Source organism: Rhineura floridana, chromosome 7 (assembly GCF_030035675.1).
Source record: "Rhineura floridana isolate rRhiFlo1 chromosome 7, rRhiFlo1.hap2, whole genome shotgun sequence".
In the NCBI taxonomy this organism is placed as follows: Eukaryota; Metazoa; Chordata; class Lepidosauria; order Squamata; family Rhineuridae; genus Rhineura; species Rhineura floridana.
The window spans coordinates 70,092,088-70,107,160 of NC_084486.1; the positions used below are offsets into that span (position 1 = coordinate 70,092,088).

A 15,073-nucleotide genomic window follows, 5' to 3' on the forward strand; every position below is an offset into this window, starting at 1 on the left:
TTATCTAACAATGCTTCATTCCAGACCATCTTATACCAGTATTCTATTTTAGCTTCAGATAGGTCCTTCCAAAAGCGTGCCACTGTAAAACATGCCATGTGCAGTAAATGTGTAACCAATGCTTTATTTTGCAGATTTGAATCATCATCTACGAACAAATTTAAGATTGTCAATTGTGGAGTAGCATTAATTTGTTGATTCATTATTTTGTTTATTTCCTGGAATACGTTGGTCCAAAATATTTGTACTGTGAGACATTCCCACCACAGATGTAAATACATACCCGTTATATTACAGCCCCTCCAACCATTTTTCAACAAACCCGAGTTTAATCAATGATAATTTTCATGAGGTCAAGTGCCACTGGTAAATTATTTTTATTTATTTATTATTTGATTTATATCTCTCTCTCCCTTCCTCCCAGCAGGAGCCCAGGGCAGCAAACAAAAGCACTAAAAACACTTTCAAACATCATAAAAACAGACATTAAAATACATTAAAACAAAACAATTTTAAAAACATTTTTTTAAAAAGCTTTGAAGGTTTTTTTTTTAAGGTTAAAAATATATATATATATTTTTAAAGGTTTAAAAGCATATTAAAAAGCAATTCCAATGCAGAAGCAGACTGGGATAAGGTCTCAACTTAAAAAGCTTGTTGAAAGAGGAAGGTCTTCAGTAGGCACCGAAAAGATAACAGCCTGTCTGATATTTAAGGGGAGGGAGTTCCACAGGGTAGGTGCTGCCACACTAAAAGTCTGTTTTCTGTGTTGTACAGAACAGACCTCCTGATAAGATGGTATCTGCAGGAGGCCCTCACTGGATATATAAGGAGTAAGACGGACTTTCAGGTATCCTGGTCCAAAGCTGTATAGGGCTTTGTACACCAAAACTAGAACCTTGAACTGGACCCAGTGGCAAATGGGAAGCCAGTGCAATTATTTCAGCAGCAGGGTGACATGTTGGCGATACCCTGCCCCAGTGAGCAGTCTTGCCACTGCATTTTGCATTTTTAGGGAAAGTTCCTTATTTCTAACGGAAATGGACCAATATGGGGTTGTTTACTTACTGTGTCGTCCAGTCCCCAGATCTACTTCGATCTCTAATTCATGTTCCAAATATGTTTTCAAACTTTCCATGGAATTGTAGGATGCATTTAACATTTTATGTATTGCTGAGGTTAACCCTTTTGAGTGACCTTCTGTGAATATCACTAATTCCTTGAAGCAAGTCAATCTCCTTGTTGCATTTTCTTTTACTCCCCTAGTTATTAAAAAGTTTTTAATTGTCTCCATAGTAGCCATGGATGGTCAATCTCTCCCAACTTACTCCTTATCTCCCCCTCTGAAATAAGACCACAATTTGCATAAAAATATTTTATATGAAAAAGTCCTGTGCCACACCACCCTCTGGTACCATATGTAAAAACAGAGATAGTGTGCCAGAATTAATGTTAAGTGACATTGTCCATGTCAATATATTCATCTTTATTTTCCAGCTATTAAGCATAGTTTCAGTGAAGGTAGGTATTGGAGACAAGATGTGAGAAGAAAAACTTTGGGGATGTGGGCTAGGGAGCCAAGAGTCATAAGCGTTGCCACATATAGATCCTGAGAGGACTCCTGTACCTTTAGGAATTGCACAGAAGGGAGAATTCTGCCAGTTATTGCTTGTACTATCGTTGCAGCGTTTGATCTTACAGAGGTGGTGAGGGCAGTAATGGAGTAGAATACTGGATTTCACATCTTGTTTCCCATCACATCTTTTGAAATGTGGAAAATCATCTTTACAGGGGCAACTGCATTATGTGCCTTCAAGTCAATTTCAACTTATGGCGACCCTGTGAATCAGTGACCTCCAATAGCATCTGTTATAAACCACCCTTTTCAGATCTTGTAAGTTCAGGTGTGTGGCCTCCTTTATGGAATCAATCCATTTCTTGCTTAGTCTTCCTCTTTTTCTACTCCCTTCTGTTTTTCCCAGCGTTATTGTCTTTTCTAGTGAATCATGTCTTCAAAGTATGATGACCTCAGTTTATCTTAGCTTCTAGTGACAGTTCCAGTTTAATTTGTTCTAACACCCAATTATTTGTCTTTTTCGCGGTCGATGGTATGCGCAAAGCTTTCCTCCAACACATTTCAAATGAGTTGATTTTTCTCTTACCCACTTTTTTCACTGTCCAACTTTCACATCCATACATAGAGATCGGGAATACCATGGTCTGAATGATCCTGACTTAGCGTTCAGTGATTCATCTTTGCATTTTAGGACCTTTTCTAGTTCTCTCATAGCTGCCCTCACCAGTCCTATCCTTCTGATTCCTTGACTATTGTCCCCATTTTGGTTAATGACTGTGCCAAGGTATTGATAATCCTTGACAAGTTCAATGTCCTCATTGTCAACTTTAAAGTTACATAAATGTTCTGTTGTCATTACCTTAGTTTTCTTGACATTCAGCTGTAGTCCTGCTTTTGTGCTTTCCTCTTTAACTTTCATCAGCTTTCGTTTCAAGTAATTACTGGTTTCTACTAGTAGTATGGTATCGTCTGCATATCTTAAGTTATTGATATTTCTCCCTCCAATTTTCACACCTCCTTCATCTTAGTCCAATCCCGCTTTCCATATGATGTTCTGCATATGGATTAAACAAATGAGTTTAAAATAAACCCCTGTCAAAAACCCTTTCAGATTGGGAACCAATCGGTTTCTCCATATTCTGTCCTTACAGTAGGTTCTTGTGTAGAGTATAGGTTGCGCATCAGGTCTGTCAGGTGCTGTGGCACCCCCATTTCTTTTAAAGCATCACATAGTTTTTCATGACCTACAAAATCAAAGGCTTTGCTGTAATCTGTCAAGCACAGGGTGATTTTCTCCTGAAATTCCTTGCTCCGTTCCATTATCCAACGTATATTTGCAATATGATCTCTGGTATCTCTTCCCTTTCTAAATTCCTCTTGGACATCTGGCATTTCTCACTCCATGTATGGTCAGAGCCTTTGTTGTAGAATCCTGAGCATTCCTTTACTTGCATGGGATATTAAGACAATAGTTCAATAACTACTGCATTCCCTGGGATCCCCTTTCTTCTGAATTGGGATGTATATTGAACGCTTCCAGTCTGTGGGCCATTGTTTTCTTTTCCATATTTGTTGACACATTTTTCTCAAAATTGGACAGATTCTGTGTCTGTAACTTGTAGCAACTCTATTGGTATGCCATCTGTTCCTGGTGATTTGTTTCTTCCAAGTGTTTTAAGTGTAGCTTTGACCTCACATTCTAAAATTTCTGGTTCCTTATCATACAGTTCCTTCGTGAATGAATTTGTCATCCTTGCATCTCTTTTACAGAGTTCTTCAGTGTATTGCTTCTGTCTTTTTATTTAATCTTGGTCAATCAGTGTTTTCCCCTGTTGATTATTCAACATCCCTACTTGTGTTTAAAATTTCCCTTTAATTAATCTTTTGGAGTAGGGCTCTTGTTCTACCCTTTTTGTTGTCCTCTTCTTTTTCTGTACAATAACTATTGTAATAGTTCTCTTTCTCCCTATGTGCTAGTCACTGTATTATTGCATTTAGAGTTCTGACCATGTTTCTGTCATCTTTTGCTTTCCTTCTCTCTTTAACCATTTTAAGAGTTTTGTCAGTCATCCATTGAGGTCTATATCTCTTTTTAACTAGAGGTATTGTCTTTTTGCATTCTTCCCTGATAGTGTCTCTTACTTCACTCCATAGTTTTTCTGGTTCTCTTATCAACTAAGTTTAAAGCCTCAAATCTGTTCCTTATTTATATTGTTCTAGGATGTTATTTAAATTGTATTTTGGCATTATGACTGCTTTGTTGTTCTTCTTTAGCTTTACTCTGATTTTCGATATTACCAGTTCATGATCTGTACCACAGTCTGCTCCTAGTCTTGTTTTCGCAGAAAGTATGGAGCTTCTCCATCTTCTGCTACCAATTATATAATCAATTTGATTCCTATATTGACCATTTGGTGATGTCCATGTGTACAGATCTTTTTGGTTGCTCAAAAAATGTGTTTGCGAGAATCAAGTTATTTATTGGCTTCACAGTATTCAATACATCTTTCCCCTGCTTCATTTCTATCTCCTAAGCGTCATTTCCCCACAATTTCTAGTTCTTTTCTCTTCCCTACTTTTGCATTCCAGTCCCCAATGATTATCAGCACATCTTGTTTTGGTGTGTGATCAATTTCTTCCTGTACCTCTGCGTAAAATCTCTCCAGTTCCTCTTCTTCTGTGTTTGCCATTGGAATGTAGACTTAGATGAAGGTTTTGTTGATAGGTTTCCTGTTTAATCTCATTGATGTAACTCACTCAGACCTTGCGTTATAGCTCCTAATTGCTTTTTCTACATCACTTCTCACTATTACAGCAGCCCTGTTTCTTCTAAATTTCTCATTTCCTGCATAAAATATTTTGTAGTTGCCTGGTTAAAGTGCTTCATTGCTGTCCATTTTAATGCACTGACATCAAGTATTGTAATGTTGATGTGTTCCATTTCTTGCTTGACAATTTCTAACTTTCCCTGGTTCATGCTTCTCACATTCCATGTTCCTGTTGTGTGCGTCATACAACTCTGGACTCCCCTTTCACATCTGTGCGCATCAGTCTCTGGGCTTCCATTTGGCTTTGTCCCAGTGGCGTCATAAGTCACAGTGCTACTTGTCCTTGTCCTTTGTTCTTCCCCAGTAGCTCGGTGAGTGCCTTCTGACCTGGGGGTCTCATCTTCCAGCACTATCTCGTGTTGCATTTTGGATACTCTGTTCATAGGGTTTTTGTGGTAAGAGGTATTCAGCGATGGTTTACCATTGCCTTCCTCTGAGTCTGGATGCATCTTAGTTTGGTGTCTCAGCTTTGACCATTCCGTCTTGGGTGGCCCTGCGAGGAGACTAGCCTCTTGGTCTAGACTCCTGACAGCATTACTGTCAGCTTCTTTGACGCTGTCAAACCCCCTCACCACGTTAAGGTGTGCATCCTAGAGAAGGCAGCAACTGCATATCACATGCAAATGTGTATTATAAATTCCTGGCAATTTTTAAAAATGAAAAGCATCTTCTGGTGGCTGATTCTGAGCACAGTAGTGGGGTATGCCTGTGTATGTATTTAACCCTTTCCCCTGCCAGCCATCTGCTCAAAATCGTCTCCTCCAAACTTCTTTTCCATCACAGGAGTCCTGTTATGTAACTATTCTTGTAAATATTTATATAGAACCTTGCAAGGAGGGAATGCTGAGATTTGATAAGCATTCTCTTCTGAACTCCGCCCTCTGCTCAAAATAATAGCCCCTTGTGACTTCTCTTCCTCACTACTTCAAACCCTGTTCTTGTGTGTGTGTGTTATCCTTTTTAGGGTTAGTTCAGATTTCTTCCTTCATGTGTTCTTAAATGACATGACAGAAATGGCAAGATGGTGTCTTCAGAATTTGAAAGAGGTCAGAAGTGTGTTTGGAATATACATTCAGCAAACCTCCAAACTTCTGTTCCACAGAAGCATGCTTGTAATTTGAGAATTATCAGAGGTGTCTGTCAAGGACACAGATCATCTATCTGTTTTATTATATGTATCTTGCATATTGTCTGAAAGAACAAACAAGTCTGTTTTCAGATTTTATGTGTTTTTACATATCCCTGCCTTCTGCAATATTTCCTCACTACATGAAAGTACATGAATATCACCATTGACTGGATCCAAAGGTTGCACAAGTAAAAGTCTGCTTGCACAATAGATCTTATCCATCTCCTTGCTAGTGTATGGTGCTTTTGCCCAATTCCTGGCAATTTCCCTCTATTGCAGCCCCTTGTGACACAGTCCACAGTGTTCAAAAGGGTCTCATGACTCTCTCACCAAGCTTTTCGGGGCAGGGGGAGAGGATAGAAAAGATCCATTGCATGAGTGGCCTTCCACTCATGCAACTTTTGGATCCAACCCACTGCTCTGTTAGCCAACAGTTAAGAGCTGTGATACCTTAATTAATGTGTTTTTGTTATAGCGTTATCTCATTCCTGTTACCTGAGAGTAAACCCCACTGAACTCATTGGGACACCTGATTTTGTAGCCTTACTTGAGGTCATGTTGACATTACTTCATTTCTGTTTTCTGTGATATATTTTAAGAACTCAGCCACGTAAGAGGTTTCAAAGATGTTTTATGTAGAAAATATGGGACAGAATATTAGAAAACTTTGCATTGAATCTGTGTCTCAAAAAGTTATATATGCTGAAATGAATAGGGACAGGGAAATTCATTTAATTTTAATAGTCTGATGGCAAACATCTTTTGGGGTGTCAGCTAAAAGTAGCAGATTCATTTAAGAAGCTATATTTGTTTATATAACGATGGTATTGGCACACATAACTGAAAATTTGACTGGCCACACATCACATATTAAAATTTTATGTATTTATTTATTTATTGCATTTGTATACCACCCCATAGCCGAAGCACTCTGGGTGGTTTACAATAATTAAACATATTAAAAACAAATATACAAATTTAAAACACATTTTAAAAAAGCAATTTAAAAACACATGCTAAAATGACTGGGAGAAAAGGAAAGTCTTGACCTGGCGCCAAAAAGATAACCATGTTGGCACCAGGTGCATCTTGTCAGGAAGATCATTCCATAATTTGGGGGCCACCACGGCCCTCTCCCTTGTTGCCATCCTCTGAGCTTCCCTTGGAGTAGGCACCTGGAGGAGAGCCTTGGATGTTGAACATAGTGTACGGGTGGGTTTGTGTCGGGAGAGAGGCGTTCCATCAGGTATTGTAGTCCTAAGCCGTGTAAGGCTTTATAGGTTAAAACCAGCACTTTGAATTGAGCTCGGAAACATACAGGCAGCCAATGCAAGCGGGCCAGAATTGGTTTTATATGTTCGGACCGTCTGGTCCCTGTTACCAATCTGGTCGCTGCATTTTTGCACAAGCTGCAGTTTCCGAACCATCTTCAAAGGCAGCCCCACGTAGAGCGCATTGCAGTAATCTAACTTGGAGGTTACCAGAGCATGGACAACTGAAGCCAAGTTATCCCTGTCCAGATAGGGGCGTAGCTGGACCATCAACCGAAGTTGGTAGAAGGCACTCTGTGCCACTGAGGCTATCTGAGCCTCAAGTGACAGAGGCGGTTCTAGGACAGCCTTTCCCAACTAGTGGGCCACCAGATGTTGTTGGACTACAACTCCCATCAGCCTCAGCCAGCATTGCCAATGGTCAGGAAAGATAGGAATTGTGGTCCAACAACGTCTGGTGGCCCACTAGTTGGGAAAGGCTGTTCTAGGAGAACCCCCAAGTTACGAACCTGTTCCTTCAGGGGGAGTGCAACCCCTGCAAAATGGCAGCAATTATAAGTACATTTAATTAGGAAGCTCTAGTGGTTAGAGTGTTGGATTACGACCTGGGAGACCAGGGTTCGAATCCCCACATAGTCGTGCAGCTCACTGGGTGACCTTGGGCCAGTCACTGCCTCTCAGCCTCAGAGGAAGGCAATGGTAAACCACCTCTGAATACCGCTTACCATGAAAACCCTGTTCAGAGGGTCGCCATAAGTCGGGATCGACTTGAAGGCAGTCCATTTCCATTTAATACAGGACTTTCATATCTGCAGAGGATTGGACTGCATCTGATTTGCTTCTTTATTAACTATAGGTAAACAGCAGTTATAAACTAGTTAGCCAGTGTGGTGGTGTTGGACTAGTGCTGGAGAGGCTTAAGTCAGATTCCACTCTGCCATGAAGCTTTGATCTTGGACCAGTCACTGTGTCCAAGACTAACATACATCACAGGGTTGTTATGAATAGAAAATGGGGTGTTCATGTACACTATCCTGAACACTCTGGAAGGGTGAAAATGTAGTAATAAACTAAAGGTCATGATTCTATTTAACCTAGTGCTTGACTGAAGTATTCAGCTCAGCCCAGTTTGTAGGTTTGGGGGATGGTAGTGAGCTGACATCCACCCAAAGATAGCATTCATGGTGGGTGGGTGAGCAAATTCTAAGAATTTTCATCTTACCTTAAAGTTGGGGACAAAGATTTATCACTTGTCATACTTCCCAAAAGGTGATGCCACACAAGTGGACTTGTTGAAGCCTGCCTATTCTTGGAACAGTCCTATGTGGTGATGTTAAGTGCTACAATTCAGCTAAACTTAGCTGTAGAACAGATTCTGTATCTTTCGCTGGGTGGAAAATGGATCTGCCTGAAGCTGCAAATCTTTTTCTTTCTTTCATTCATGCCTAAAAAACTAAATTAAGCAAGGTTTGGATATTTTCAATTTCACAAGCTGCTTCATGGGGCAATAATTCTTTCTGGGAAGTTCCAAACTGAAAAATGTCAAATTCCATTTTGCTGTCGGTGATTTCAAACTTTAATAATATATATTGGAGCATCTTGACAAGAAAATGTACTCTGCATGTGAATGTTAGTCAACCACACATATAATCTCTGCAACAAATATTGATCTGTTATCAAAGCCAGCTGCATGCAAAATGCATTACAGTAGTCACATGCTGGGGCATTTTAGAAGGCCCTGGTATAAACCTATTGCCTTGGTAATAGGGTATAAACATTAACTTTTTAAAAGACGAGGAAGCATATTACAGTATAAATTTGTTTTTTGGGAAACAGTGTTCCGTATGAGAAGGAGGAAATTGTTCTTTGTTGCATCACTTTATTATGCCATAATACAATTGCTTAGACCTTAAGCTGCTACAAAACACTGTTGTTTTTGCTGCAACAGTATAACACAGCTACTGCTCTGGAAACAATAAAGGCTTGTTGCACAATCCTGTCATTTGATATTCCCCTTGTCCTAGAGGTCATTGAAAGAACTTGAATGAGGTGATGGTTTCAATGATATGACAGACACACAGTTGAAATTAGAATGTGTTAGGAGTTATTTCATTAGGAAGGTATAGTATCTCTATGGTGTCACTGTTGAGGAAACTCTTCTTCAGCCATTAGTCCAATACTAGCATACTAGTATTGCATCAGTTAAGAAATCTGCATCAATTAACATTTCATAGACCTCATGTTAGCAAATGCAACCAAACTAATATGATTGTCAAGGAACAGAGGGGTAGAAGTTTGTAGTGATTGCATCTTATATCTTGGCAGTTACTGGCTGCATTTGGATGAACAATAAACAACAACTAAAAAATTGTTCTTATTATATGAATGAGCCCAGGTGCTCCCTCTCACCTCTCCTCCAGTTCAACCATAAGAAGGAGCTTGAAAGTTTTCACTTCCATTTTTAGCTAACCACAGTTTAAGATTTTTTTTAAAAATTATACCACCCATAATCTGACAGGATCCTAAGGCAGTTTACAGTTTACATTAATCTGACAGGATCCTAGGGCAGTTTACAGTTTACATTAAAACAACAAAAATGAATTCCAAAACATTTTTCCAAACAATTAATACTGTACAATTAAAACCAGCCACATTAATGCAATAAGCTGATTATGGTCAGCTTGTCTCCCTGGTGAATTTTCATTCCATAAATGGGTGCCACTACAGAGAACCCTTTCTAGCATCACTACTGAATGAGCTAAGCTCATTGGTAGGACAGTGAGATCTAAGGCCACAGGCAGGTTGATATAAGCAGACACATTCCAAGTATTTGGGCCCCAAGTTGTTTAGGGCTTTAGAAGCTAACATGAACACCCTGAATTGATCCTAGTAAGATACAGGCAACCAGTGCAAATCTTGTAGGATCAGTGTTTTATGAGTCTAATTAGATAACACCACTTAAGACCCTTGCAACTGAATTTTACACTACCTGCAGTTTTTGGACTGGGTTCAAGAGCAGCCTCATGTAGGGTGTGTTAGAGTAATCTGATTGGGAGGTTGTCAGGGCATGGATTAATGTGGCTAGGCTATCCTGGTCCAGAAATGACCATAACTGGCCAGTCAGCCATAGATGCCAATGGACACTCCTAACTATTGAAGCCACTTTGGCTTCTAGTGACAATTCTGATTTAGGAGAACCCCCAAGCTATGTAGTGGCTCTGCTAGGGACAATTAGACTCCACAAGAACAGGCCATCCCCCAATTCCTGGATGTGAAAGCCACCAACCTGCAGCACCTCTAGTTTGTCAGGATTCAGTCTTAGTTTATTGGTCCTCATTCATCTCATTACCATCTCCACACACTGGTCCAGCACAATCTCATTTGATTATGTAAAAACAGAGTTGTGTGTCATCTACATGTTGGTGATGCCATGCTCTGTAACTCCGGAACAGCTCTCCCAGTGGCTTCATATAGATGTTAAACAGCATTGGGGGGGGGGGAGTGGTGCTCTGCAGGACTCTACAACACAACTGTCAAGGGGCTTAGAAGAAGTACCTTAGTGTTATTTTCTGGAAACAGTGCAACAGGTAGGAGCAGAACCACTAAATAATTGTATCTCCAATTCCCAACCTGAAGGAGGAAACTGTGTTCAGTGGTATCAAAAAGCTGTTAAGAGAACAAGGAGAATCAGCGAGGTCACATTCCCCCTGCCTCTGTTGTTATAAGATATCAAATAGGGTTACTAGGGCCATGTCAGTGCCAAACCCAGGCCTGATGATTGGAATGGGTCTGAATTCAGAAAAATTGTGGTAATTATAGATTATGGAAACAAGCCTACTTCAAACTGTCATTTATAAAGGATAAGATGACTTGAAGAGACAATAGGGTCTGATTGGCTGTATATAATTTGTTACTCAGTTAAGACTGAGCTTTGTAGATGACTTGGAAACTTAGTCTGAACTTGCTGAACCTCAAGGCCCGACAGGGAGTTTGTAGGGATACCAAATAGTATTGATGAAACCCCCCTGTTAACTGTAACTGCCTTGCCTGCAGAAATGGATATTTGTACTTTAGCCATTTATAACATAAACAGGCTGACAGATTGATTTTATTTATAACAGGGCAAAAAGTGGCTTTTGCTGCTGCAACAAAAACCAGTCTCAATCCCTGGGAATAGGGACAGGACAATTCAGTTCCAATCTGCATGTCAGAGAAATATCTTATTGGGAGAGAGTGATGACCGGGTAGATTAATTTAAATTAGTGATTTTAAATTGGCAAGAAAAAAGGCTGTTTTAAATCAAGTTTCCCATTGATAACTATTTCATTTATTTCCTAAACAATTGTGCAAATCTGACTAAATCATGTTAGTTTACAATTCAATAGAGTGTTATTTACACTGTTGTTTCATTCTTACAACTAGGCCTTGCATCTCTTCATTGCACTGTGTATTCTTTCCTTTTTTACCTATGGGGAAAGATTTTAAAACATTTGTACTTCTCTTTTGACTAGGTTCAAGCCATTTTTTCCATTTCAAGTTGTGCCACCTGAAGAATATAGAGATCGGAGTCTCAGTATACAAGATTTTTCACTAACAGAAGGACGACTGAAAGTTTCCTTAATAGAATGTTCAAGGTATGTCCTTGGTACTCTCTGCACTTTTGGTTTCACTGAATGTCTTCACTTCGTGTACTTTTGCTAACCTACACATGTAAAGCTACCTTTAAAATAAGTTTTCCATTAGATCTGTCTGCTTTTCTTTTAGTGAATGTTTAATCTTTCCTTATTACAGTGATCTGTATGAGCTGCTGCTCACAGTTGCTATTAGCACATTTTCTTCTTCTTGATTTTTCATCTCTTCAAAAATGCAGAGCAAAATTTTAATCTTTTAATTTTGTTGGTATTCTAAATCGAGTGGGAACTAAGAGTGGCATAATGATAGTGAGATTGAACATATCATTGACAAGAAAAGGAAAGCCTTCGAGATATGGCAAAAAGACATTAACTGTGCTGCTAAGAAAAAAAATATATGCCAGTGCAAAGGCTGAGGTCCAAAGAAGAACTAGAGAACTACTTAAGATCGCCTGGTGGATAAAGAAAGCTCAAGAAATCCAGCATTTTGCAGATGCTCATGATGCACGGGGCTTTTTTAATGCCACAAAGGCCATCTATGAACCAACAAATTACAACAAATCCCTTACGTTCAATAGATGGTACCAAACTTCTAAACGACAGTCTATTGCACTGCGTTGGAAAGAGCATTACCACAACCTCCTTAATCGTAACTCTATTGTGGCTGATGAGGTCTTCTCGCAAATCCCGCAACAACAAATTAGAGATGAGCTTGCAGCATCCCCTAATTTGGATGAAGTCAGTAAAGCCATTAATCAAATGAAGAATAACAAAGCTAGTGGACCTGATGGGATTCCTGCTGAAGTCTTTAAAGAAGGTGGGCCTGAACTTACACAACAACTTCATAAGCTCATCGAAAAAATCTGGATGAGGGAGGAGATCCCAGAAGTCTTTAGGGATACCATAATCATCACTCTTTTCAAGAAGGGTGATAGAACAGATTGTGCGAACTACAGAGGCATCTCTGTTCTTGCTACCACAGGTAAAATCCTTGCAAGGATCCTCGCAAATTGCCTCCTACCTATCTCAGAAGACATCCTCCCTGAATCCCAAAATGGTTTCCACCCTTCCAGGGGGACAATGGGCATGATCTTCACTGCACGACAGCTTCAAGAAAAATGCAGGGAGCAAAACTGACCTCTGTATATGGCGTTTATTGATCTGACTAAGGCCTTTGATACTGTAAATCGAACTGCTCTCTGGACCATCCTTCTGAAAATTGGATGCCCTGATAAATTTGTGGATGTTTGCGACTCCTCCATGACAACATGACGGCAACAATTTTGGATAACAGTGGCTCTCAAAGTGATCCATTCAAAGTGGGATCAGGCATCAAACAGGGATGTGTCATTGCTCCGACCTTATTTGCTATTTTCATCGCCATGATTCTACACCTTGTTGAGGGGAAACTTCCCACTGGCGTGGAAATCACATATCGAACAGATGGAAAGCTTTTTAATCTCAGTAGGCTGAAAGCAAAAAGGTAATTACAACCTCTGTCATAGAATTTCAATATGCCAATGATAATGTAGTCTCCACACATTCAGAGGAAGATCTTCAAACTATCCTAAATGTCTTTGCAGAGGCATATGAAAAGCTTGGCCTCTCGCTTAATATCAAAAAACCCAAAGTGCTTCATCAGCAAGTGCAAACCAATCCCTCTGTAGTACCATCAATCCAGCTTAATGGTGTGATGCTGGAGAATGTCGATCACTTTTCTTAACTTGGCAGCCTTCTCTCTGTAAAAGCTGACGTTGATGCTGAAATTCAGCATGGTCTGAACTCTGCGAGTGCCGCATTCTCCCGAATGAAGCGTAGAGTGTTCGAAGATCGGGATATTCGCAGGGAGACCAAAATGCTTATCTACAAAGCCATTGTACTACCAACCTTACTGTACACCTGTGAAACATGGACCATCTATAAACGGCACTCCCAACTTCTTGAAAGATTCCACCAAAAATGGAAAATTCTGCAAATTACTTGGGAAGGTAGGCGGACTAATATTAGCATATTGGAAGAAGCAAAGACCACCAGTGTTGAAACAATGATCCTCCAACATCAACTTTGCTGGACCATCCATGTTGTTCGAATGCCAGATCACCGTCTTCCAAAGCAGCTACTTTACTCCCATTTTAAGGATGGAAAACAGAATATCAGTGGACAGCAAAATAGGTTTAAAGATGTTTTCAAAGCTAATCTAAAGAAATGTAACATAAGCATCGAGAACTGGGAAACCTTGGCCCATGAGCGTCCCAATTGGAGGTCGGCCATTATCAAAGGCGCTATGGACTTTGAAGAAGCACGAGTACAGGGCGAAGGGACAAACGAGCTAAGCGGAAGGCATGTCAAGCAAATCCTCATCATGACCATCTTCCATCTGGAAACCTATGTCCTCACTGTGGGAGGCTGTGTGGATCCAGAATTGGCCTCCACAGTCACTTACGGACCCACTGTTAAAGACCTTACCTTGGAAGACAATCACGAGTGATCGCCAATGAATGACACAGAAAGTGACTGTAACACTGCTTTGGGTTAAAATATTACTAATGCAATCCTGTGCTTGTCATGGTCAATGGGGCTGCCATGTACATTTGTATAGAAAAACTCTGTCAATCAAATCTTTAGAGAAGAATTTAAATTTAAAATATGTTGCCAACCCTCAGATTTCTTGACAATTGCAGTCACTGGCATGGTGTATTGAAATCTAAGGCCAGTTGTTCTGGGGGCAGGGGGTTTATATAACAGAATAAAATTCAGATTGTTTGCTCTGATACATACAATGCTAAGGTTATAACACTAATTTTGTTTTTTGATAAGCAAGTTATCATATGAAATATTATTGATTGATTGATTGATTGATTGATTTGATTTGTATCCCACTGTCAGGCCCAGGATGTGACTCAGGAACCAGACCAACGATTGTAGTTAATTCGTGTTTTATTAGGGTAATGTCCAAACAAAGACTGCGTTTTCTCATGAATCAATACAGGGATACAGGTCCTGCGGCATTGGGAGAAAGTTGACAGAGCAAGGGACTTCTTCCCGCCTGTTCTTTAAGAAGGGGCCAAACGGGCGCGCAATCTTTCGCTCCTCCTTAACTGCCCCTCAGGTACTGCCCGCCTTCCCCCCTTCTCTCCTGTCTTTTCAGCTGTCTGCGTGTGCGCGGTGAGGGGGGAAGCATCACCCCCTCCTCTTCTGAAGTTTCCGATTCCAGGATGGGGGATAGGGGAGGGGCTGATGGTAAACTGCCTCCCCGCTTTTCGGCTGTGAGCAGCCCTCCCTCTTCCCCCTCTTGCTCTGAGCCTGAAAGAGGGGGAGGTGTGAGAATGTCCAGGGAGGGCTCAGGCTCCCCGTTGCTAAGCGACCTTATCACTGGCAGTTCCTCTGTTTCGTCTTCGCTCCAAAGGGGGGAAGTTCCTCCCCCTTCCCTCTGCCATCCATCCGAATACTCTTCTCCCAACTCTCCGGGATCCAGCTCCCCGGGATTGGGACCCCAGCTCTGCCTTCCGACACCCGCCCTTCCTCCCAGCAGGAGCCAAGGGCAGCAAACAAGGCACTAAAAACACTAAACATCATAAAAAAAATCTTAAAATACATGAAGACAAAACTTTGCTGGTCTACAACCGAAATAAATAATA

The 15,073-nt window shown here is 40.5% G+C and overlaps 1 protein-coding gene across 1 annotated transcript in view; it reads left to right on the top strand.

Annotated features, from left to right (window-relative positions):
* The window catches only part of PDZD8 (PDZ domain containing 8), a 109,627-nt gene that overhangs the window by 23,612 nt on the left and 70,942 nt on the right, over positions 1–15,073 (top strand). The window contains exon 2 of the mRNA XM_061635875.1: positions 11,316–11,438. Within this exon, the coding sequence (XP_061491859.1) occupies positions 11,316–11,438 (123 nt within the window). The remainder of the gene's footprint in view (positions 1–11,315; positions 11,439–15,073) is intronic.